The 27,239-nt window shown below is 36.4% G+C and overlaps 1 protein-coding gene and 1 pseudogene across 3 annotated transcripts; one reads left to right on the top strand and one right to left on the bottom strand.

Moving 5' to 3' along the window:
• Positions 1-442: 442 nt before the first annotated feature.
• Positions 443-26,449, bottom strand: LOC129898981 (protein MICRORCHIDIA 6-like). Of its 3 annotated transcripts, none has more exons than XM_055973716.1 (20): positions 26,361-26,449; positions 22,410-22,699; positions 22,108-22,182; positions 21,956-21,990; positions 18,648-18,726; positions 18,450-18,539; positions 18,303-18,378; positions 16,133-16,211; positions 10,416-10,544; positions 7,759-7,857; positions 7,568-7,666; positions 7,332-7,478; positions 6,731-6,823; positions 5,985-6,039; positions 5,761-5,872; positions 5,368-5,456; positions 4,244-4,350; positions 4,014-4,093; positions 1,698-1,740; positions 443-865 (listed from the first exon to the last, which is right to left on the bottom strand). In XM_055973716.1, the coding sequence occupies exons 2-20, from the start codon at positions 22,615-22,617 to the stop codon at positions 752-754; spliced, it is 1,809 nt and encodes a 602-aa protein (XP_055829691.1). In that variant the 5' UTR covers positions 22,618-22,699; positions 26,361-26,449; the 3' UTR covers positions 443-751. The 3 variants fall into 3 exon arrangements, with proteins under 3 accessions (XP_055829691.1, XP_055829690.1, XP_055829692.1); XM_055973715.1 differs by lacking the exon at positions 26,361-26,449 and adding an exon at positions 26,057-26,203; XM_055973717.1 differs by lacking the exon at positions 26,361-26,449 and adding an exon at positions 26,057-26,203 and having other exon boundaries at positions 7,613-7,666.
• On the top strand, positions 872-1,428 carry LOC129898983 (60S ribosomal protein L14-1-like; annotated as a pseudogene).
• Positions 26,450-27,239: the final 790 nt, after the last annotated feature.

Genomic DNA, 27,239 nt, shown 5'->3' with positions numbered 1-27,239 from the left:
TATTTTTTTATTACCCCACGCATCCTCCTACCAGTACCCTAACCACACACCTCACTATCCGTCCACCCACACAAAAAACTACTTATAAATTTTATAGGGGTGGGGTGCCAGTAGGGAGTGGGGATGGATTACAAAAAAAAATTAAGTTTTGTTTTAAAAGTAATTTTAACTTTTTTTTTTGAAGGGGATGGGTTACAAATTTACTTAATATGACAATAATGTTACATTTCATGAATTTTTTCTTTGGAGCTAACAAAAAAGACAACAATGATGGATTTTTTAAGCCACATGAGGTCCACAACTAAATTTCAGGGGATAAAATCTATTAAGTTTAAGGTAAAGGATCAAAATGAATACCTTTTGTTATATATTAAGTTATATTTCAATCAAGTGAAATATACTAAAGACCATAATGGACACATGTGTCATACATTACGAACCATTTCAGTCAAGTGAAATATATTAAGGACCAAAATAAAAAATTACTCATACATTAAGAACCATTTTGGTCATTTTCTCGAGTTTGAACCATGATCTTCCGATCACATAGCTACAACTTTACTATTGCACCAAGACAACATCATCCCTAACGCCATTCTGACAAAATAGAAATAGCTTTCCCCAGCTAAAGTTGTAAAGGGGTAACAAGAGAAGCATTAGCTCCCTATTCTAACAAGCACATATCATGGGATTTTTTTAACCATAAATACAAATTTACAAAAGAATATTAGAAGCACTATAGCAAGCTCATCTATAGAATTATAACGGTATTTTCCCTCTTGGAGTTCTCCAGCACTGCTGATTTAACTAGTAAGCGGGCGTATTTGCGCTGTTCTTCTTTTAGTTCCTTCCTTAGCAAAGTTACCTACATACATAAAAAAGATAATTAAAAATACATGTTCCCAACTGATCCTTTTTAAGTAATATACTAGAGCCAAAACTTGAAACTAGATGCTGCTGTTCAACTAATGATATATCATCGTCTCTCTTTTTCGCAGCTTCACAGCTCCTTCTGATCGGTAAAATGCTGTTCAAGAGGCTCATGGAGATCAGAAAAGTTGCACTCGTTAACTACAGGAAGGACTATGGGAGGCTCGTCGTCATCATTGACGTTATTGACCAAAACAGGGCTCTTCTTGATGCCCCTGTCATGGTGAGGAGACAGATGGACTTCAAGAGGATTTCATTCACAGATATCAAGATCGACATCAAGAGAATTCCAAAGAAGAAGACCGTGATTGCTGCTATGGAGGCTGCCGATGTGAAGACCAAGTGAGAGTTCAGTTCCTGGGAAAGGAAGTTGATCGTGCAGAAGAGGAGGGCCTCACTCAATGATTTTGACAGGGTTTAAGCTCATGTTGGCAAAGATCAAGAGGGCTGGTAAGGTGAGACAAGCTTACAAAGCTTAAAAAGGAGGTTGCAGCTTAAGAACTTTTTAAGTAGTGACAATTTTGGAAGTTGAAATTTTACCTCTGGGAATGTATCTATCTGCCTGAAGAGAAAACCCCTTTTTGTTTTTATTTTCTTTTCCATTTTTTGCTTTGTTTTAGACTTACTGGAAAATTATTTTTCTGACCTATGATGGTGAACTGTTTGTTTCAGAGGAAAAAGTAATAATGATATATTGAGATATAGCATGTGTCTTCCAAACATCAAAACATAACAGGTTAAGCAAATTCTATTAAAACTAAAATTACCTTGGCATTAAATTCCTCTTCCTTCTTCTCATTTTCCAAGCATCTGATACACAGAAAAAACACATGATAAGGAACTTCAGAAAAGAGAATCTGAAAAGGCAGTATGTAACAAGTTACAAGTCCACGAGCTTCTTCACATGGGAGAATGCAAACTGCTGGCAATTATGAACTTAAGTACATTTATCTTACCAAACATGAACTTTCCTAAAGTCCGGCTGCAACTGGAATTCTATCATGCGTTTCTTTTTACCCCTCCTTGGGAGCTCCCACCATTTTGCTCCCTTAGTGATCCAAACCCATAACCTTAGGGTTGGAGGTAGAGGTGCTTACTATCTGAGCAACCCCCTCTTGTCTAGAATTCTATCATGCTACTCCTTCCATTCCATTTTATATATATTCCTTTTGTTTCAATTTTTGTATCTTACTTCCCGTTTGGTTTGCTTGAACGAGAATGTCACATTTTATTTTTAGTAACTCTTTAATTACAACATCTCACATAACATATTTAAGACCAGAAGATTCGAATGATACTTTGGTATACTATATGCATCTTATAAATAGTGATAGTAATACTAATAGAAATAGAAATAGTAAATAGTATCCTACTTAGTAGAGGATTGCATTATAGTATCTATAAATAGGGTCTCTGTGTAATAATATAAACACAATTCAATAATATTTTTCTCCTATATTTCTCACATGGTATCAGAGCTTCTACGATCATGGTAGAAAATTTTAAAAAAACTTCCGTTGCCGGCTGGCAGCTATGACCCATATATGCCGCCCATCTGGCCATTGGTTATGTTAACAAAAGTAAGGCCAATGATATGCATGAGCCCATATTCAGGGAAAGAAAACTTAGTCAAAGAGGTCACCGTGCATCTTTTCGGTGACAACTTTTTCATATCTTATTTGCGTAGCACCGTGCCATCTTTCCGGTGACTACTTTCTCATATTCAATTTGCGTAGCACCGTGCCATTTTTTTGGTGAATATTTTCTTGTTTGTGTAGGGTCGTGCCATCATTCCGACCGGACCGACCCTACCCATATAATTTTTTTTCTAGTAGGGTCGTGCCATCAATCCGATCCTATCCATATAATTTCTATTTTCTAGTAGGTCGTGCCATCATTCTAACCCTACCCATACAATTCTCTTTCTCAGTAGGGTCGTGCCATCATTCCGACCCTGACCATATAATTTTATTTCTCAGATTGTTACTACTTTCAGCCATCAAATCTAATACTCCGATGCATGAGTATGTTCCAACCAATTTTTCTGGTGACTTTCTTGTTTAATGTCGACTAGTCTATTGATTCCAAAACGATCCATATATTTTATATCAGATTTTGAGTACTTTTCGACAACCGCTGCACTGTGAAGAAGTCTACATGGAGCAACCACCTAGTTTTGTTGCTTAGGGGGAGCTTAGTAGCCTTGTATGTCGATTATGCAGGTCACTCTATGGACTGAAACAATCTTCTCAATCTTGGTTTTGAAAGTTCAGCAAAGAAATTCAGGAGTTTGGCATGACTCATAGTGGAGCTGATCATTATGTGTTCTATCGACATTATGCATCAAATCCAGTATTTTACATTGAGATTGACTATCAATTGTGGAGTCGAGTGATCAACTTGCTAATATCTTCACCAAGCCCCTCAACCAGTCCTCATATTAATTACCTTTATAACAAGCTAGGTACATATGATTTGTATGCACTAGATTGAGGGGGATTGTGAGAATAGGAATAAGTATATACAATCCTACTTAGAATAGAAATAGAAATAGAAATAGTAAATAGCATCCTACTTGGTAAAGGATTGTACTGTAGTATTTATAAATAGGGTCTCTGTGTAATAATAGAGAGACACAATTCAATAATATTTTTCTCCTATATTTCGCACATGATATATAAAACCACAAACTTCTTGTATGTTATTTATCTTGTGTCAAAAGTTTTTTGTTCTTTGTTAAACTCCTTTTCCAATCTAACACTGTCATGGTAGTAGTAATTACGATAGAACAACAACAACAACAACCCAGTGCAATCCCACATCGTAGGGTCTGGGGAGGGTAAAGTGTACGCAGACCTGACTCCTACCAATGTAGGACGGCTGTTTCCGAAAGACCCTCGGCTCATTAGAAGCATAAAAAAAAAGGTCAGACAAGAGTATTAAAAGTAGATAAATAGATAACGAAATAATCAAAGCACAAAAAGCAGTAGGTATTATTAGATAGTAACATAGATACCATAAATCAAAGTACAAAAAACTCTTTTACGATAGAAAAGAAGTCAATTGACACATTTTGAACTAACCTTGCATGGAGCCTTTCATTCTCTTTAACGAGGAGGACCATCTCTTGATCTTCCAAGTGGCTTGTCATAGTGGTCGCAGGCTATGCTCATTTAAACACAAAAAAAGAGATCAAAACAGTAGCAGAAAATGTGACATTAAACGCATGATAGGACAATAAAGATGGTGGAAATATAACGTTTCACAGCCAATTAATGAAGTCAAAGTAGGTGGAGGAAAGTTCAAGACAAACCTGATTTTGACTAGACTCAGGATCAGATAGATTTACACTTAATCCCGCCTTTTGTTTCAAAATTTCAGGTTCTATTTGATGATCAACGTTTTTCCTTTTTTCGGTTGCTGAAACTCACAAGAGAGATTACATGAGAGGATACGTAGGAAAAAAAGTGTTTAGAGCTAACAAAAACATTTAACATAACTTTTCTGAGGTAAAACGAAGAACTGACATAGCTAGTATGTATAGTGCAAACTCAAGGATCAGTATGTTAAATGGCCAAGTGTTGGACCTATTTTTATAATAATGGAGGCAAAATGCAAGTTGAACAAACCTCAAGAGATCATAGTGAAGTTTATACTTCTGTGTGTCCAATGGATACAATCATATAATAACATGAAAATGGGATCTACGGAAACATACAGGACAGGAGACAGCAACAAGTTCCCAAACAAACATTTAATATGAATTGTTACTTTCTTCTCTCTCCATCTGCCCCCCCACCCCACCCCCACCCCCACCCCAAATCTGATCAAATACTTAAAAATGTCCAATGGGACACATTATAATACGTCAGTTTAAGCCCTCGTTCAGAACACATTATAATGCGTCAGTTTAAGCCCTCGTTCAGAACACATTATAATGCGTCAGTTTAAGCCCTCGTTCAGAAGTATACACTTTCAATTTCAGCTTGCACATCTTCCAATTGTGGATGTATTGGTATGTCTATTATGTGCCAGGAGTACTATACACTAGAGAAGATTAGGACACAATAAATCATCTTTTCAAACTAAATCATTTCATGAGCTGTGCTTTTGTTTGGTACGGTGTTTGCAAATTAAGAGAGTCCACTCCCGGACCAGGTTACTAAACCACAAAAACACAGGCACAATCATATCAGATTCATTGACAGTTCACCTACTTCTAGTCGTTTCCCCAAATTGCTACAAAATCTTCCCTGAAATGAGGTATCATCCAAAACCCACCAAAATAAGCAGATAATCACAACAGATTCAATTCATGTGATCTATCACAACATTTTTGGTCCGTTAACATCTCTTTTGTTATTTGGGAAGGATGGTGCCAAGGTTCCCAGACCAGTAGCAGCGATATTTTTCTCAATGGAATGGGTTGATGCGTACCATGTTTCTTTCTAGATTGAGGTGAATCCTGAGAAGGCGCACGAAGCTGTTTCGTTGCATGATAACCAATTAGTCCACAGTGATGGTCCCTATCAAAATCAAATATAAATATATAGATGCATTCAAGCATCAGATAAGAACTCAATTACCGAGAATCAAACAAAAAGACAAGCACAAATTTGAGATTTCCTTGGTGAAAACAGAAATCCGTGCATAGAATATGAAAAGGCTGTATAAGAACAGAAGGAATTCAGTTCAGTGCCGAAACAACAGTTTACAGGTGTATAATCCATGTGCAGAAGTTAGATAAACTGGCTGTCCAATAATAGGAGTGCCTCAGCAGAATGCTAAACAGAACTTTGTAGGTGAAAACTCTCAAATAAAAAAGCTTACCAGTACTCCCATGTCATCTCCTTCAATCGGTTCTCAAGCTTGTGAAAGAGGGGAGTTTTCTCAAAGTCCTGTTTATTATGAGTTGGCTTAATAAAATTTGCTTCTAGAACACCTAATAAAGGCAAGTAAACTAGTTAGCACCTTTTCCAGCCAGTAATTGACCAAAAGATAAAACACATACAAGTAAAAAAAGAAATGTCCAAAGAAAAAGTCCATAGGCTTACCTACAACCCCTCTGCTTCTATTGACAGAAACGCCTACTACCACATGCCAAAATGGCTGCAAAGAAATGAATGGAACATTTTAAGAGAAAAGATATAGGCTCTGAAGATCATTTATCTGTAACATCTATTCTGGCAGAGGATAATTAATCAAAGGGATATAAACGCAGTGCATAAACCGTACACTTGTCCCAAAACCAGGTGAAGTGTAGAATATACATTTAACATTAGTTGATAAGTACAGGACCTCAAAAAAGGGAGGAAAAATAAGATGGAGGGAAAATTTGAGGGTTACAAAAGGCATGTTCAAGGAAAGCTCACGTATACAGAGGAATACATAACTAAGAGCGTAACAGAACTAATTCTGAAACACTTTTTCAGACCTGCAGCAAACAGTTATCTTTAGAAATCCTTTTCCTTTATCCTTGCATATTTTCAGGCCCTCATCCATTTTCCTTCTTTTCCTTTTTTTTTTTCCATCAGATTATTGGGTTCCTAATAGGCGGTGAAGATCTGAACATCTAGCTTTATAACTATGCAAAATAATTTTGTAGGAACAAAGGTGGGATTTTTACCATTTACAGTTTTACTCATTAATTTCAGTCATTATCAAGTTCTAGAGTCAACCTCAAAAGCTATGTTTTTAAAAAGTGTGAACCAGCTTGGAAAGAAGTGTGGAAATTTTTTAAGGTGATAGACAAGGCAAAGCACCATTCACAAAATCAAAACATTGGATAGAGGCAACACACCAGTATCAAACGATTCTTGTGGTAGACATTGAAACCATGAATATTCACCAGTGGAGCTTCCTTTAGGAAACCAATGGAAGTAATGACGGAACCCTGCAAAGAACAAAAAAAAATTAACAGTTTAAAAATCTTAGAAAAAACGGCACTATGCAGCTCTCCAAAAATACCATTTATACTGTATTATTACGTCCTCCATTTAGTGAGTCTGACTCAAATTATCCCTTTTATCCTTCATATGAATGAGAAGTTTCATTAATCTTTTAATTCATACTACCCCTTTACACGTTTAGACATTTTGTTACGAAAATCCTATATATACATGTTGCGCGTGTGTGTAACTATATATAGGCCTCTTTTCAACCATAAGCAGATTAAAAGAAGAAAGAACATATAAAGTTCCTATTTTTTTTATAACTGAGAATTTCCCGATGGCAAGCTAGCGGTGCATGGTTCTGACAAATCAAAATAAAGGAAAAGAGCATATACTGTCCTGACAAATAAATAGAGGAAAAGAGCAGGCTCTGATAAATGTTGTCAATGATTTGCTTTACAGTATATATTTGACTAAGTTCTCTCATATCAAAGACAAACTAGTGTAAACCTCTGCGCATCCACCATTCTGAGGTTTGTACAAGATAAATTCTCGATACTTGAGATCATTAGCAATGTTATGATACTCTACAATCTGCCCGCATAGCCATATGCAAAAGTTTTCTGGGATTCGCAAGTACAAGATAGATAAATATGCCTGTTAGAAGAGAATACAAAAGAGTTATAAATTAGGGATCTCCTTGAATGAAGAAATTTCAATTGCATCTTATTCATTAAAAAACTTACTCGGAGTGAATATCGTAGAGTGTTGGCAAGATGCAGGTCACTTACCGACATGCGGGAGCAACTTTTACCACTTTCTGCATCACAAGAGATACGAATATCCTGCTTATTGTAATAGAAGTAGTCCTATTATGGTAAGTAACAGTCCTAGAAATTCCAAATGGGAAAATTAAATTAGAAAAAAGAAATCAAACCTCAGGATCTGAGTGAAAATCGAGCTCCATTTCACCTTCATCATTTAGCCACAAATTGTAGATTATGATCTTCGTGCCATGATCACCAATGCTATTAAACTGTGACGCAAAAAGAAACTGTTGGTTAAAAAAAGGTTATATCAACATTAGTAACACAGAGAAGAAGAATCAAATAGACATAACTCGGGATATTAATGAACCAGAATGACTTTTGCAACAAAATTAAAAGGATCTCTAAGTTATGCATGAGAGTTTCCCGGCTCACATGCTTTCCAGTCCCAACCCCCCTCCTCTTTCTCACATGTCAAATGCCAATGTTATGCATTCCCCTTTAGCATTCAGATATGAAATTCTCTAGAACGGTAACAGTATCTAGCAACATCGTCAGAATATAGAAAATAAAATGTTTCATCTAATCAAGATAGGTCCAGCCGACCAGGAAACTTTGGCACTGGCAACAAAATCAAACCCTCCAAAACCTTGAGTAAAAGGGGCAAATGGCTTATAAATCTAAGACAGCTGGTTGATGGATCAGGTAAGTATTTAAACATTCATTCTGGTGAGGTGCTTAGAGATGAAGAAAGTCCATGAATAGAATAGTGAAGTAACTCGCCCTAGGCAACTTTCAGTGTGAACAGCTTAAAATAGACTCTAGTAATCTGAGTATCAAACCACCATGACATTCTGAATTTTTCAAGCACCAAATGTAGAAGAACCTGAACACATTTTCATCAATGACAAGAAAGCACGTGTTTAGATGTTCTAACTCATGCACCAGATATTCCCCTAGTCACATGCCCTTGCATTCCCATACACTTTAGCTCTCTCTTACATGTCAAATTACTCTCCAACATAACCAAAACACCATCAGCATAACTATAATTAATTACACGATCTGTATATGGAAGTATGTGTAATACAAGATAAATCTGAATGTGATGGAGTTTATAACGGCATATGGATGAGAAAGCCAACTTGCTTTTCTTTTAGAACAAAACAATTATACAAACATGTATTACTGTCAAATAAGCAATGATCAAAATGCAAATTAATAGAGAGTTACTGCCATGAGCAGGGTAAGATACAAAAAGAGATGGGATGACATCACATGACAGATGAAGAACAGGTGAGAAAGCAATGGAACTCACAAGAAATTGCCGTGACTAAAATAGTAAAAGGGACTTTCTCAAAGTTTTGAAATGAAATACTAGTTATTACAAAAAGGTCCAATTAGTTTGGCTAATCCAGAATTCCAGCCAACAGCAACGAAGGGGTGTGGTCTAGTGGTGAGTGAAGTGGGTTGAGAACCATGAGGTCTCAAGTTCAATTCCCAGTGGAGACCAAATCCCTTGGTGATTTTTTCCTATATATTCAAGCCTTGGTGGACAAAGTTACCCAATAGTTGTGCTAGTGGGAAGTAGTAGGTGCCTTGTGAAATTAGTGAAAGTGCATGTAAGCTGGCCCGGACACCACAATTATTATTCAAAAGAAAAAGGGAATTCCAGAAAATACCCAAATCAAACTTAGCATATCTCTCTCTCTCTCTCTCTCTCTCTCTCTCTCTCTCTCTCTTTTTATGATATGTAGGATGACAGATATTATACGTAGTGCACACAAAAGGGTGTGAGCACAAGAATAAAAAAGAAAATGCAGACATACAAAGACTCCAGAAATGATAAGTATACCGCCCTACTCTGATTCAGAAGTGATAAATAAATTATACTGCCCTACTCTGATTCAGAGTGTTAGCAAAACATAAGTCTGCAACAGATTTAGCTCCTCCAGATGGTCCATATGTTTGAAATACAGTTAGCAATCCGAGTACATATGTTCAGTTGGGTCTTCAGGAGGAAAAGAAGATGCAGAGCATGAGATGTAGCCCTTTTTGTTATTTTATGGGTATTATGGACGGAAAGGATCCGGAGAGTTTTTGAAGGTTCTATTTTTGTATTTGAATTAAGTTTTTAATTATTCTCTTTCTATACTTTCTATTTAGCATTTGAAGGTTTAGAAAACGATTTTCCTCAAATGATGGCATGTCACCTCATGTGTCTTTTGTTTATAGTTAATTGTTGGAGTCATGAGGTTCCTGCTCGTATAAATGAAGTAATGAACAAATATTATTTGTACAGAACCACATTTTGTGTAGGTTCTTATATTTTGTATACCACTTCTATCCCGGAAATTTTTCATTAGGTAATGCTCATCTGTGTTCCTTTGAAATTTTCTCTTGCTCCTCTCCTAGATACCCTAGAATAAACAAGTTGGTACAAGATACCACAACCTCTTGCCCCTCCTCCTCTAGAAATCCTAGCACGACAAGGATTCCTCAAATCCTCATAACCACCAAGCCATCGCCCAGCTAGGTCCATTGACAGTCCAAAAGAGTTGCCAGCTTCCTCCTTGTTGCTGATATTACAAGATTACAGAAAGGGACATTTCACTTGCCTCCTTTTGAGCATATTTTGTGTTCTATCAATTATCCCAAAACAATAATGTAGGAAATTAACTTCTTAAAATTTGTTAGAGATGAGACTATAAAGCAGTAAAGCCCAGCTCCCTATAAAATAAAGACTGATCAAGTAAACTAGTATTTAAAAGGAGAAAAACTACTAGCAATCTAGGAAGGTGGCAAATTAATGCAAGTTTAGACTCACTTGCTTAAGAAGCTCTTCCTCTGTTGAAAATGGAGACCACTGCAACAACAATGAAAGATTGTTCACAAAATGCTGTTCACTGCAGATTGAAGTCCATTTGCTAGTTGCTGGCATGAACTCATATTCAATCTGTATCATATGAACAAAGAAGTTAAGCACATGAAAAAAATATTAAGAATAAAGAGAAACAGGGTGATGGATGGTAAGAATCATTTTCCCCCTGAACTTCGAAAATCTCTCCCTATACAATATTGACTGGCAATTGACTAGCCACTAAAGAGTTATTCAACTTCCAAGATTCTACAATCATTTCCCACCTCAATTTTCATCAAATCTCGAATTACTTGTAACAAATTTTGGTATCACCAAATTTGATTCTACATGCTGATCTAGTTGTTTGAACTTCAATTTTTGTGTTATTTTTGTTTATCACTCTCTACTGTCATAACAAACTTTCTATTGACTCCCAACAACATCAATTTCATCTCCCAATTGAACGTATCATCACTTTGTTTTGATCAGGTTAAAGTATTCCATTTACAAAGAACAAGACCAACATGGCCATATACAAGTAGTATACCATAAAAGGAGAAACCTACGAAATATGGTTCTCTCTGAAAGACACCAAATCCTATATACAAACAGGAACTACATGGGTGCAAAAAAAATAAGGGATCGGAAACTTCTCCTTAAATAAGCAGAGCTCATCTCCACCCCTTCCAAAGCTCTCATATTCTTCTCTTTCCATAAGACCCACATTAAAGCAAGAGGAGTGGCATTCCAAGCTTTGTGCCTTCCTCTCCTAGCTCCATTCTAGCAGCTGAACATCAATTCCTTCGCGGATCTAGGCATTACCCAAGAAACACCAAATCATCTAAAAGTATCCTCCCATAACCTCGAGTCTAATTTGCAATGTAAAAAAATATGGTCCACATACTCATCTGCCTCCTTACAATGAAAACACCAGGCCCCCTTTCGTTTCCTAAGGTTATCTATTGTCAAAATCACCCCTCTAGTAGCTATTCACATGAAGAAGCACACCTTCCTCAGCACCTTAGGAATTCAAACCAAGGCATGTGGAAAACTAACCTCAGTTCTAACCAAAAGCTTATCATAGGAGGACATAACTGAGAACAAATTGTTGTTCCCTAGATCCCAACTCAAGGCAATCTGTCAATATCCTCACCTTGCTTTTGGAGTAAATTTAGCAATCTTTGAAGCTCGATCACCTCCCAATCAAGAAAATTCCTCCTAGACCTCAAATCCCAAAGAGTCTTATCTCCTTGTGTCCCCTTAACTTGCAGAATGGACAGCTCCCTTTGGCAGGAGACTCCATATACAATACCGGGAATTCATTCTTAAGCATCAGACCTCAACACCACTTTTGTTCCCAAAATCTCACTTTACTCCCATCCCCAACCTTAAAAGCAATGTTATAAAAAAAAAAGCATCGAACCCCTTCATTGTGATCACATTTATTCTCCATCCCTTTTCCCTTTCACTATATTTATCCACATTCACCCCTCTCCATAAAAATTCTCCCTCCATCCCATAACTCCACAACCATTTACCCAATGGAGTTTGTTAAAAACATTCAAGTCCTTGACCCTGATCCCTCCCCACCGTTTAGGAGATGTCACAATCTCCCATCGAACTAAGTCAGTGTTTTGAGAAGCGAGAAGCGGAAAAAAGCGACAGGGGCTCGCTTCACAGAAGCGAGAAGAGTGAAGCGAAGCGCATGCTTTTTTCAGAAAAAGCGCTATTTAGTATAAAAATATAAAATATAAAATATAAAATATGCATAGATAATAAAATATGCCCCATTGGCATATTCACTTCAACTTCATCATCCATTTCATCATCATCAACAAGATTAACCATGGATGCTTCAGGATTCATTTGAGTTTTAAATTCATTTTTTTTCGTAAAATACTCTTTTATTTCTTCCTTCACACTATTCGGGACCTTTGGACACATTTTAACATCTTATAACCACCAATAAGATGCTTCTTGTGACGAAATATTCCGTCATTATATGTCATATCACAAAAAACACATTTAATTTTTGTGTTACTTCCCATGGCAATTCCATATGCCCAAGCTGAATTCCTTTTTTGTGCCATTAAGAAAATACAACTTACTACAAAGAAAAAATAGAATAATAATTCAGTCACACAAGTCAAATTGTCAAAACAATAACAGAGCAAGCAAAATTAAAAGAGCAACTGCAACAAAATTAAAAAAAAATAATAAAGCAGCCAGACTATGTGGAAAAAAAACAGAGCATATGCTTTATCTTCAAAAAAAAATGGCACTGAATAAAACTTGAAAAAAATAATTCTTCGCAGACGGCAGTTGCGAAGAAATAGAAAAAGAAGAAGAGAAGAAGAGATGAAGAGAAGAACATCGCAGCAGTTGCGCAGACGGCAGAACTGCTGAATGGAAATAAAAATAGAAAGAGAAAGAGAAGAACAGAAGAAGAAAAACTAACCTGGTTGAACTGTCAAAGTTGAAGAAGAAGTCGCAGCAACTTGGAACAATTAATTATAAGTTTTACAGTTTTTTTTTTTAAAAAAAAACCCTAGTGCCGCTTTTTCAAAAAAAACGACCTTTTTTCTCGCTTCTAGATGAAGCGTGCTTCTCGCTTCTCCCATGAAGCGCACGCTTTTTTGAAATCGCTTCACTTCACGGTGTTGAAGCGCTAGTGCCTCGCCTCGCTTCGCTTCACGCTTAAAGCGAGCGCTTCGGCGCTTTTTCACAACACTGAACTAAGTAAAACTTTTTTGTACCATCCGCCACATCCCAAAGAAAATTTCTTTGTAGCCTCTTTAGATTTCGTATCACAATGTCAAGTGCCTTGAACAGGGCCATCTAATAAGTCGAGGTACTTGATAAAGTGCTCTTAAGTAAACACTGCCTTGCCTCCTTAGGCAAATATCTTTTGTGTCAACCTGCTAACCTCTTCTCTACCCTCTGAATGACTTGCATTAATAAAGTTGTGGTCGATGACAGCGACTTGCATTAAGAAAGCTGCAAGAGGGTATGTGAAACTAGTGGAGAGCAAAGACGAGGAGGAGAAGAAGTCGAATAGGGAGTGGAATAAAAAGGTGAAGGAGGCGAAGTTAGTGGTCACGACGGCAAAAGCTGTAGCGCTTGAACGTTTGTATGAAGAACTTGGGGAACAAAGGCCGAAACATGAAGTTGTACAGGACGAAAAAATGGCAAAAAAGAAAGCCAAGGTAAGAGAGAGTAAGCCTGTGACCTAGACTAAGTGAAGTGCATTAAAGCTGAGGATGGTGTAGTATTGGCGGATGAGATTCATATTAGACGTGGAAGGCACACTCATTTCCATAGACTCTAGAATAAAGAGGGGACATGAGCATTTGTTGGGCGAGTTGAGCAATCCAAGAGTCGTCGAGATTTTGGATATTGTAGGTGTGTAAAGATTGAGGAGTTGGAATGGGCTATGGGTAATATGAACAAGAGAAGAGTGACTGGGCCAGATGAAATTTCGATTGAATTTTGGAAGAACGAGGGTAAGGCAAGCTTGAATGGCTTACTTGGTTGTTTAATGTCATAGTTAGGATGATGAAGATGCTCGAAAAATAAAGGTGGAGTACGATGATTCTGTTGTACAAGAACAAGGGTGATGTCCAAAACTGCAATAATTATAAGGGTATCAAATTGTTAAGTCACACTATGAAATTTGGGTATAGAGTGGTGGAAGCGAGGGTGAGGAGTGTCTATTTCTGAGAACCAATTCTGATTCATGTCAGGGAGGTTAGCTACAAAAGTCATTCACCTTATTAGGAGGTTGGTGGAGCAATATAGAAAGAGGAGTGACTCGTATATTCTGTTCATAGACCTAGCAAAAGCATATGACAAAGTCCCAAAGGAGGTCCTTTAAAGGTGTTTAAAGGCTAGAGGTGTTCTTGTAGCTTACACTAAGGTAATTAAGGACATGTTTGATGGTGCTAAGACCTAGGTCAGAATTGTGGGAGGTGACTCAGATCACTTTCGAGTCGTGATGGGGTTGTAGTAGGGATTCGCTCTTAACCCGTGTTTATTTGCATTGGTGATGAACATACTTTTGTGATATATTCAAAAAGAGGTGTCCTGATGTATGTTATTTATTAAGGACATAATTCTGATTGACGAGACGCTAGGCAAAGTCAACAAGAGGCTGGAGGTTTATAAACAGGCCCTACTCTAGAGTCAAAAGATTTCAAGTTGAGCAAGTTCAGTAAAGTAACTTATGAAACAAACATAGACGAGAAGCTCAACTTGCCGGTCATCTCCAATAAAGAAAGTTTCAAGTACTTAGGGTCAATAATCCAAGGTAATAGGGAGATTGACGAGGATGTCACACATCGCATTAGTGTGGGGTAGATGAAATAGAGGCTCGCATCCTGTGTTCTATGACAAGAATGTGCCTTCCAGACTTAAGGTAAGTCTTATATGGTGGTGGTTAAACCGACTATGTTATATGGGGTGAAATGTTGGCCAATCAAAAACTATTATGTCTAGAAGATAAGAGTGGCAAAAATGAGGATGTTTGAGGTGGATGTGTGGACATAAAGGAGAAATGAGATTAGAAATGAAGATATCCGAGACAAGGTAGAAGTGGCCCCTACGGAGGAAAAGATGTGGGAAGTAAAGGTAGAGATGATTCAGACATGTGAAGATAAGATGTGCAGATTTCCCGATTAGGAGGTGTGAGAAGTTGACCGTAGTGGGCTTGAAGAGGGGATAAGGGTTAGCTAAAGAAGTATTGGGGCAAAGTAATTAGATAGGATATGGCACAACTTCATCTCATAGAGGACATAACCCTTGATAGGAGGGTGCGGAGGTTGAGAACTAGTGTACAGGGTTAGTAGGTAGTCGGGCGAATTTCTTTTCCTTTCTCTTTGTATCAGTATTATTCTTGTTTTTCATTATTTTTCTATAACTATTTCTACATGTTTTATAGCCTCGATTATTTTATTATCTTGATGTTGTTTCTGCTTGTTGCTACTGTCTCGTTTTTATCGTTCTTTAAGCCGAGGGACTATCAAAAACCTCTCTACCTTCTTAAGGTAGGAGGGTAAGGTATGCATACACTTTATCCTCCTTAGACCCACTGGTGAGATTACACTGGGTTTGTTGTTGTTGCATGTAAACAATTTATTCACTTTGATGATGCAAATTGCATGTGAATGAAGTAATACATGAAATCGAAACAAAACTAGGAAGCAAAACAATTACACGGTTAAACCTTGTTATTCCACTTGATCCTTATTGTTTTTAATCTCTAAAGATCGTCAATTTGTTATATAAATTACAGTGCATATATTAATAGTAGTACATAGTATTTTGGGGGCCTTTTAACTTTTGGGCATAAGGTAATGACTTCATTTGCGCTGCCCTTGAGCCGCTCAAAGGTAGTCTATGAGAAATAACATCCCAAACAATTTAAAAGGATACGGACAAAGATAAAACTTGCATCTACATTCTAAAGGTAACCTTTATGCATTCAACGAAACCACAGATATACAAGTACCACTGCTCATGTTGTCGGAGGCGTGCTGAGAACATAAAAAGAAAGGGATTGTCTTCAGAAAAATAGGGACTGAATAGGATTGTCAGAATAAATAAACGAATGCTTGTAGATCAAATAACCCATCCAACTATTCGTAGATTACACTAGAATGTTTTGAAAGGCAAATGAAAAGGCTCACCATAGGAACCACTATTCTGTCAAGGCCTGCTTGTGTCAAAAATGTAAAAGAGAGAAGACCGACACTTTGCGTCAATTTCCTGCTCACAGTAGCAATGTTAGGAGATTAAAAGATTAATGTTCAAAAGAGCAACTACAGCCAGAAAATTGTTGGACCAAAAAAGATGCTGCTCTCATTAACCATTAGAATGAATATATGTAGTATCTTCCTTAAACTAACCATTCAGGAAATAGAAAAAGAAAACAATGAGTCCATGTTCCAAAGGAGCAATAGCCTAAGGTAGAGTGGCATCCCCTAGATCTTCAAAAGAAAAGAAGAAAGAGTGATCCTTTCTGCTTTTTACACGTTACCAGTCCCAAGAAGAGATATTTACTCCCCTCCATCTCAATTTTTTCTTTTTTTCCAAAAAGAAAACTTTGAGGTGGAAGTTGTAATCTCTTCTCTGGGAGTAGTGCATCTCAAAGTGAACATTCACCTGGTTTGTAAGAGAAAATTATTTCCGGTGTTAAGTTATCCTAAAGTAAAACAAATCTCAATTTGACAGTGAAACTTTTTTCCTCTTCTACTCCATAAGTGCAAAAGAAAAAATCCAAGAAAATGGAAAAATAGGAAGAGGAAATAAAAAGATCAAGCATAGGAATGAAAAATTAAAGAAACACTAATCTTCACTATTACATATGAAAAATTCTAATTGACGGAGGACGAGGAACTTTATAGCAGAGCGAATCCTTATATCATATTCCCAAAAGTCAGCATCATGTAAACCTAAAGCCAGAAAACAATACCTTTATTTCCTAAAATTTATGACCAACTCCAATTTTGTCTCAAGTTAATTTGGTGAAAGAGTTTGTCCTGGAACTCTTGAATCTAATTTTCTTTTTTTGCACAAAAAAGCGACAAGGCTCATAGGGCTTGAAGTGGAAAGCGAGAAGTGAAGTGTATGCTTCGTTGAAGTGAAGCACGTACTTAACAAAATAAGAATAGGAGAAATATATGGATAGACACTCTATTTTGACACCAAAATCCATTTAGACACCTTGACTTTACCCATGACCAGATAGACACCTCTTGGCAGATGTGTGACCGTGAACCCCTCATGCTGAAATAGCAAAAATTGTATTTTCCGCTCAAACTTGGGCGCGTGAAGACCCTTGAAATTATGTTTTTTTCATGTACCACCCCAACCAAGCCCATAGCCTCATCATCACCCTCCGGGAACCATCCTAACAAAAACAAAACCACCACCACATATTCACCAGAATAAACATATCCGCAGCAGGGGTGGAGGGGGAAGGGAGAAGAAGAACAACAACAACAGGGAGTTGATTTTGGAAGAAGAAGAGAGGGCAGGGAGGAGCGGGGAAGAGGGCTATCTTGGAAAAAAAAGAAGAGGGGGACGGGGCGGGTTGAGCGGAGGGACGAGCAGTGGCAAGGAGAGGGAGCTAATCTTGGAAGAAGAAGAAGAGGGGGGCGGAGATGGGGGGTAGTCTTTTTAATTTAAAATAAGTAATAATAAAAGTTACGATTACTTTTTTTGATACATGTGTCGTCCACTGATTTGTTTGTTTGACACGTCAGCAACATTCGCACTTCACACATATGGTCTTGTCGGTTTTGAGTGTCATAAGAGATAGACTTCCACCAAGAAGAGATGTCAATCTGATCATTGACAAAACTAAGGCGTCTAACTAAATTTTGGTGTCGACTTTGAGTGAGACATCTATGGATTTCGCCAAAGTTATATAAAAGAGTGTAGGGGTTCACCCATGAAGCAATAACTCCTCGCTTCACATCACTTCATCACTTCAAGAGATGAAACGGTGGTTTTAATAACAACGCTTGAATCAGTAACAGATCAAACCAAGCTAACAAGCAGTTGCAAGTAAAATATTACCACCTAATTTCAACTCCTTCAAGGTATATAAGTAGGAAGCTTCTTCCTTCACTTCAACAAGTCAGAAATCAAGATTATTATGTCGACCATATACCCTCCCTATTATACAAAGTTGTAATGCTGTAGAGATACATCAGCATCTCTCTCCAACTAACTGCATATCCTAAAGAAAGAGACACACCACACTATTAACTGCTCAATAGTGTAAAGTTCTCTTAGGTCTAAAGAAGGAAAAAAGTAAACAGCGCGTGCAATTATAATTCACTTGTATCAAACCTGTTCTTCATACAGCGGCTGAAGACAACAACGTCAGCCCCAAGTCTCATCGAACTTGTCTTAAAACCGTTTCCATCTGAAAAGGAGGTGTAATATAAAAAGAAATGGGAGAACAAGAAAGTAACAATAATTACTTAATATCCATACACTGTCCAATGGCTGATTTGGACTTCTTATCTGAAAATCCAAAACTCAGACAGCATCGCATGGCTTCTTGGTCCATTCCACCTCCATCATCTAGTAGAATATCAGAAACAGTCACAATCTTGTACTAACAGTTGTTCAACAAGAAGAACAGCAAACTTCACAATCACAAAAAAAGAAAAACAGAAAGATGTGGAATACCTTGAATTAACAAAGCTGAAGTTCCATCCTTCGGATTTAACATTTTATCTATAATGGCGTAGGTGGCCCCATTTTGTATCTGTTACCATCAATGAAACATGGAATTCAAAAAATAAAATAGTAAGCACATTACCCAAATGCATGAGATACATGAGTTACAATATTATTATATATTTGACTGATTATAATCCCTGATATTGTTATCTACATGTGAAAAGATAAAAAAGAGATCTCTCATTGTATTGAGAGGTGAACATATAAAAAGGCGTTTATTTTTTATTTTACGACCACTTAATGGGTCTAAATAGAATAAAATGATTAAGACCTACAACAAAGTCTTAATATCATTACTATGCTATTCATTCAAGTATTTCTACAAAGATGACATTTCACCTCTAGCCACCGCCACAACCACTCTAAACTATTACTGTAGCTGCAACAGCCTCCCACCATCCACAACCACCAATGCCTTCAATAACTACAATCAGCCTCACCACCACTAGCCACCATACATTCATCACCACCAACTACCATTACCACAACCACCATCCATCATTACAAACAATCACCACCATCAGCACTACTATATATCAGTAACCATCGCTACCAGTCACCACCACTCTAAGCTTATCACTATCACCACTACAATAATTAACCACCACCAACTACTACCATCAACCATTATACACTATACACAACCACCATCACCATCACCATCACCATCCACCACTCTCAATAAGATTCCACAACCACCAATGTGCCTATCCCTACTATCAACTACCATATAGTTTTTCCAAAAAAGAATGTTGGTACAGTATTAGATTAAGCGGTGTTTTATTTGAATTTCATAATTATTAGTTTGTAAATAGCAAAAAAAATTACGCATTTCAATGTCGAGAAATTAGTGGGGGTTTGGCCATGAAAACAAAAAAAACCACTTTATTTGGAATTTCAAAGTTGAAGTTGGAGTTGTATTTGTCCATACTTTTTAATATTTAGAATTTGAATGTATTCTTTTAAATTAAAAAACATGAAATATGATTTGAACATAAATATAATTTAAATGGGGTTATTTTATAAAAATAAAAAATTCAGGGTAAATTTGAAAAATAAAAATTTATGAAAGTGAAAACAAGGTTTTGGGTGTTTTCCAAATTTCAAATACAACTTCAAGTTGTATTTGAAATTTTTATGGCCAAACTAATTTTCAAATAAAGTGAAAAAAATCCTGAAAAAAGTGAAACTCTCATGGCCAAACGGCTCGTAAATAATATTTAATTATTTAGTATTCATATCTTAACACAATATCTTAATATTCAAATATGTATTCAAATTCAAAGTCTTAATCTTAATAAAAACAAACACGCCTTAACCTAAAAAACAAGCTCATGAGATAGGCATATGGGGAGTAAAGAAGGTTAAAGTTGCACGGGACCTATTGCATCGCCTTATGGTAGAGTAGAGCTTATTCATGAGAATGATTCGTAGTTCTCATTAGAAAAGAGATTACCTATGCAATCGGTTCCTAGTGTCAGTCAATCAAGATTCGCCATTAAAAGAGGAAAGAGCTTTGAAAAAGGAGTTAACTCATTAGACTAGGAATTAACTCCTGTTATCTTACACTGCTACACATGTCAACGGTTAGAATTCCCACATGGTTGAGCTGAATGGATTATTGTCTCCTAATATGGTCTGGGACAATCCTCACTTCATTAGCTAGTTTTGAGGGTTAAGTTAGACCTTAAGAGAAAATACAACATTACCCCCTTCAACTATAACACTTCTTTTAAGCAGACACTGGAACTTTGAAAGGGTCCTTGTATCCTCTTATTCTTGTTCAGAGTGGATTTATTACCCCCTTATTATCCTACGTGGCACATAGAGGCAAAAAAATATTATTCTTATTTATTTCAGCATTTATTTAATAAGAAATATTATTTTCATTTTACTCTATTTGTTTTACTGTATTTTTTCAATTCTTTTTGTCCTGTATCTTCTTTTACCCAGAAGACTTGATTTTCAAAATAGACTTCTGTTTAACTGAAGGAGATCAAAATTAATGAGATTACTGAAAAGAGAGAGATGAAAGCGGAGTGAGGTGGCGGAGGAAGATCAGAGATGGCCAGTGAGAGAAGCTCCGGAGAGATTGACAGCGACGGCGAACGACGGAGGGAGAATCGTCAGGGATCATGTTGTAACCAAGTAGAAAATACTCTATCTGAGTCAAAGAGAGAATTTCAATCTTTGTAGATATAACACATCTTGATTTTAAGCAAAAACCAAAGGCAAAGTACAATAAAAGAACATTAACCATCGAAGAAAATAAAAGAATTTTTGCTCCTATAATTTTGCTTAGCCAATTATTTGATAGTGTTTTTGATTTTTAAATTTTAATTTTGATTTGCTAGAGCAAATGGTTGAGATGGTGTTATAGCAATGGTGGCTATGCTAGAGAATTGCCGACGGCGGCGAAGAGGAGGGGTTACCAGCAATTCAACGATTGAAGAAGAAGAATAGAGATTTTTAAAAAAAAAATAGAATAAGAAATAACATATATGAAGATAAAAATTAAAATTTAAAATAATTGACACGTAGTAAGTAATAATTGGTGCGTGTATGCACTTCCTTTCTTATACTTGGGATTGACCGAAAAATGGAATACTTTAACCACTTTTAAATTATTTAAGGGGGTATTAGGACCTTTGAAAGTTCCACTGTCTTTTAAAAAAAAAAGTATTATAGTTGTAGGGGGTGATGATGTGTTTTCTCTAGACCCTATATCCATTTTCTTTTATGTGGTATCAGAGCCAGACTCATCTACATTGTTACTTTACCCAATGTTTGGGTCATATATTATATCGTCCACGCTCCAAATATCCCGACCTTGGCGGTGGGAATGTTAGAATGCCCCACATTGGAATAGACTTCTCTCCTTATGTGGTATTGGGCAACTGCATGAGCTAGCCTTGGGGGTTCAACTAGGCCCTGTGTCCTTTCGCTCTGCATCAATAAACTTTAAATTCCAGACAAATGGAGTGATAATATAGGTTGAACATAGAAGTTTCACCATTTCACTTACTTTAGGGTTTTCAAATTAAAAAGTAGGTCAAAGACATCACAATTAGGACTTCTAAACAAAAATAGGGTTCAGTAGATACGAGCATGAAGACTTCGCAGCAAGAATAACATCCATATACTATGTTGGCGAATTTTCCCCAGCACAGCGGAAAATCGAAGCGACTTTTATGTTTTCCTGACCAAAAAGGAAAAAAACTGAGAAAAATATAGAAAGTAGAGCAGCAATTTACCTCATCAACAGCGTTGTCAAGCAATTCAGCTATGGCTACAAAATAGAACACAAGGAAAGCAAGTGAAAGTCAGAAATTCTGTTGGGTACCTACCTGTGATATGTCTAAGCTCTTCAAGCAATGTAGGCTAAGACATTGACAAGAATACATACCGCCAAATGCCCATTTATGTGAAGTGGCATTTGAGTGAAGGAACTTTGGGTGAACACGCAGGAAACTAGTCCCATCTTCAAAAAGAGACCACAAGTCAGATAACAGATAATACAGATATAAACTGCATACTTGACCAGGAATCAGCTGGTGAGTTAATGGACATTAAGCCTCACATACATACTTTAACTAAGAAAATACGTGAAAGTATCACTTCAAATAATTTAAAAGCAGTAGGCAATCACTGCCTGACTCATCATTAATAGAATCTTTAAAGTCATCAAAGCATCTTGAAGAAGAATACTTTTAGAGGACGACTTGTAAATAAGCCCGGAGTCATAGTTTCCAGCTTTCCAAAACTGGCGGCAAAGAGGTGCTGGACATATAGGTGACATAGAGTACAGGCTTGAGGCATCAATTGGAGAGTGTTCTTTCTCCAAGAGAGTGGTTCCACTATGTCCAATACTTTCAACTTCTTGCCTTTGACTACTGGCTTGGTATTCTGGTTGCATGATAATTCAGTTTCTTGGTATTCCTTCAGTTGCATGACCTTCGAAACCAACTGCCAAAATTTAATAGCCTTCACATACACCCCTGCAGGACCATTGTTGAACAAGTCAATAATGTTTGTTGTATTCACCATGAGGATTGAAATGGAATTAAATGTCTGAAAATAATATAGTCCACAAACAAAAGTCAGGAATAAGGATTTTAAAGCTAGAAGGTGACCTGTATAGGACTTATAAAGACCAGCCAAACAAAAATTTCAGAGGTGTCCGGAGACAAAGACAGACAAAGGAGCATGGGGTTTCAAAGGAGCATGTTAGACTAAACTCTTCACACATGCATATACTATTCTTACTCAGGAAGTCTTATAAGTTAAAGCCCAAGTATACAGATGAGGGACTAGTGTCTGTATTTCCACCTCCATGCCTGTAACACACCTTCACTTGTTTAATTTTTAGCAGGGTACAAAGAGACAAGATAGAAGTTACAATTTGGACATCTAGAATTTCATTCAAAAGGACAAGATGAACCAAAGAATATTTTGTCAATTAGTAATGAGCATTATATAGGGCCTAAAGCACAGAAAAATACAATAACCAGTTCAGCTAACCAATTGTTGGAGCCACGAATCCTAACAAAGGATTCAAAGAAATGAAAAAAGAATACTATACCTAGAAAGTTCTTTTATGCTAAGGGATTCACCGGTTATATATACAAAAGAGCATATATAACACCACTAGCACACTGTAATTTCCAGATGAAGGGGATTCAATAGAACCCGTTTCCTTCCTCACCTTAAGCTCCACCACTGCAGCCAGCCTTTCAATTCAACAAGCATTAAAACTTCCTCTATTTAGTTTCACAAAGTCCATCCAATATTAGTTAAGCAACAACATACCCAATGTAGTCCCACAAGTGGGGTATGGGGAGAGCAGTGTGTACGCAATCTTACCTCTACCTTGTGAAGGTAGAGAGACTAACATTAGTTAAGCCAACTAGCGAAATAAGCAAAAACTGGAGGCAGCGAGGAAGTAAATCTTTTCCAGGTTGACTTGTCATTCAAAAATCCAAACAACAAATTAAGCCAACACCTGAAGTACATTGTCAGGAAATCTTTATCATACCTCCCTCTGTTCCAATTTATGTGATGTAATTTGAATAGACACGAAATTTAAGAAATATAGGAAGACTTCGCAATGTTTCAAACTTACGCTTATTTTTTTAAATAAAAAAGTACACCTTTGTGGACTTTTTGCCAAAAAAGTGGGACCCAACATGGGTAAAATATTGATAGTATCATTAAATATTTGTTAATAAGAAAACATGTCATTCTTTTTGGGACTGACTAAAAAGGAAAGTGTGTCATATAAATTGGGATAGAAGGAGTATGTTTTATGTTATTTTTCTTTATCTTAGCGAAGAAACAATCTATTAGTTTAGAGTAAATCTTATCTTTTCAAAAGAGAAAGATGCCATTAATCTTACTCCCTCCATTTTTGTTTATATGATAGTGTTTGACTAGCACGGAGTTTAATATAAAAAGAAATTTTGACAAATATCAAAAGTACCATTAGAACTTGTGGTGTTATTTGACATTTCTATAGCTAAAGGAGCATGTCCTTAAGGGTGTGTTTGGTATGAAAAAAAATATTTTCTTAAAAAACAAGTAGGTTTCTTCTTATTTTTCAGTGTTTGGTAAATAAAAAAAATCATCCCAAGAACATTTACATGTAATCTAGCGAAACGCTATGGGGTAGGATCGGTTAGGGAGTAGGGAACTGGGGTGACGGGGAGTGGGATGGTTAAAGGGGGGAGGTTGGGTGAATGGGGAGAAGACGATGAATTTGGAATGTCCTTTATGGAACTTTATTTTTTTAAATGACAATGGAAATCCACAGCCGCTACCCGCTACCCTTTGGGTGCACACAAGATAAAAACCCCGCTCCTATGCAATAACTCGTAAACCACACAGAGAGGTAACCCAAACTAAGCATGCCCAGTGCGACGAGCTCGACACAGAAAACAAACCCCTTGCTTTCTTGGCAAGGGGTTTCAAACTTAAGATGTCCAACATGAAAGTCCCAAGCCCAAACCACTGGGCCACCCCAAAGGATATGTCACTTATGGAACTTGTTTATCCTATTTTCGTTAAGGAAGATTTTACTCATTTTTAAGAAACTTGTTTTCCTAGAGTAAATATTTTTCAAAATATTTTGATCAACCAAACATAAAAAAATTGAAACACGTACCAAACACAACCTAAGAGTAAAACAAAAGTTTAAAGTTAATGACTTTTCAAATATAAAAAGGGGTCATTTTTATGAAATAGACTAACAAGGAAAGAGTGCCATTTAATATTATAAAGATATGACACCCGAGTCTAACTCAACCCCAAAAGCAAGTTCATGAGAAAAAGATTGCCAAGTTCCCTATAAACAAATCAGTCGTCTATTTTCCAACCAATGTGGGATTTTTAACCCACTCCAACACCCTCTTTCACGCTTAAGTCTAACTGGAGCGTTGACCAAGAGCCCAAATGAGGATGGATCTGGCTCCGATACCATGTAGAGATATGGCACATGGGCCTAACTCAACTCCAAAATTTCAAATCATGAGGGGAAGATTGTCCAAATCTATATAAACAAACCAACAGTCTTTTCTCCAATCAATATGGGACTTTTAACCCACTCTAACAAATATCAAAGGGAAGAAGTTATTTTATTTTATTACTTTTTTTTTTTGGGGGGGGAGGGGGGTGGTTAAAGATTAAGATAGAGTTCTAGTAGTTCTAACTTGTTCAAAACTCATCCTATTATAAATAAGATACTCATGTACTTTGTTCACAAAGTACTTAAACAACACTTTATGCAACAATGGTTTAATTTGATTTATCCTCTTTTTTATTCCTATTGTGGTAGACAACGCGTTCCAAAATCCAAATCCCCCTTGAGGCCAACAATTTTTTCCACTTTCTTCCTTTCTCCCTTAAAGACTTGAACTTTCAACCTCTGAATTAGACTCAAAGCTCTCAAAGGAACCTTCTCTTGGTTGGGAGTAGACATATACACACACATGCATACAAAAGAAAAACCTAAATGTTAACAACTATAGACCTTCAAAATCACTACACTTCTTCTCCATCATTTCCCTTCACATACTCATCAGGTTTCTCACTAAGGTCACATAACAACCAACTTTTTGCTTGATAAGGGTTAGAGTATTAGTCAACTTAAGAGCACCTGACTATTGCACTGAATATTTTGTTACCTTTCACCAACGCAACTATCAAGTTCCCCTATCTGCCAAGTATCTCACAAAGAAGTAACACTTCTCAATTAGGGCAAGTTCAACAGTCCAAAAATCTAAAATGGAACCAAACATGAAAAAAAAATTAAGGAAAAATCACATTAACCTCTTGGACAGTTATCAATGATCAGTACATACCTTCTTAGTTACCTAGTATGTGCCCAATCATCAAAAAGTTGAGAAGACTGGGCTAAATTTTAGCCATAATCTAACATTTTATGGGAATTGGGTAAAGGAAATTTGAGAAGTTTAAGCTAACAAAAGTGGGTAAATAAGAAAAATTAAAAGATGAGTGAGAACTCCAAGGCTTTTTATAAGACATGTGGCTTAAAAAACAAGCAACTCCAAAATATGAAAGTACATTTATACCCTCACTTCATATAAGACGTACTTCCAACCTAGTACAAATATCAGCACCAAACTCGACTTTTCGGGTAACAACCTCATAGTGATTGACGGCCGGCGAAGTACCATCGGGTCATCGTGAACGGAACAGGTGATAAGCGTTTACCTAGTCCAATTAACGGTGATGGTTAGTGCGGCGAAAACTTTCGTTATTTGTATTTTGCCTTTTTTCTGATGAACATAAAAATTTCACAATGAAAACTATTAGCGTTATATTGATAAATTTGATATTTCATGTTATTTTTATAAATAAATTTTTAGAATTACATGTCATAAATTTTCAAATACACATATTTATAAAGATTAATTAGTTCAATAAAATAATAGATCTTTGTTTACAAAATATAAATTTAAAAGTCAAGTTTTACGTTTTGAAAATTTTAAATCCTATTTATTTATTTTTTGGAGAATTTAAGGATTCATCATGAAATTATATTTTCATTTATAGAAAAATGTTGATTTCAAAAATTAAAATTTTAAATTTGAGCCTCAGATTCAATGATCAAATGACATAAGGGTCTAACTCAACCCCTAAAAGTTAGCTCATTAGCGAAAAATTATTCAAATTCATATAAATAGATCATCAGTCTAATTAGAGTGCAGAACGAGAATTCAAATTGGATGGACCTAACTATGATACCATGTAGTCAAATAAAAGTTCATAACCTATTCCAATAGGTAAGTAAGATATAAGTACAATAAATTAGGTGCTAATTTAGAAAAGAAAATAAAGAGGAATTCCTACAAATTTGCTAGCTAATTATGAGGGATTCTTACCGCAAGCTAATTATGTCAATGTACATTACTGAGAATGATGACTATATACATTTTGTAACACATACTAAGTTTGAACTTTGAATGAAAGAATCGTGATTTTGAAAAAAGTGTTAGGTGTATGTGAACAAAGTCCCACTGA

Source organism: Solanum dulcamara, chromosome 8 (assembly GCF_947179165.1).
Source record: "Solanum dulcamara chromosome 8, daSolDulc1.2, whole genome shotgun sequence".
Classification (NCBI taxonomy): Eukaryota; Viridiplantae; Streptophyta; class Magnoliopsida; order Solanales; family Solanaceae; genus Solanum; species Solanum dulcamara.
The sequence above is the reverse complement of the archived record's forward strand: the minus strand, read 5'-3'. Positions and strand labels throughout refer to the sequence as shown.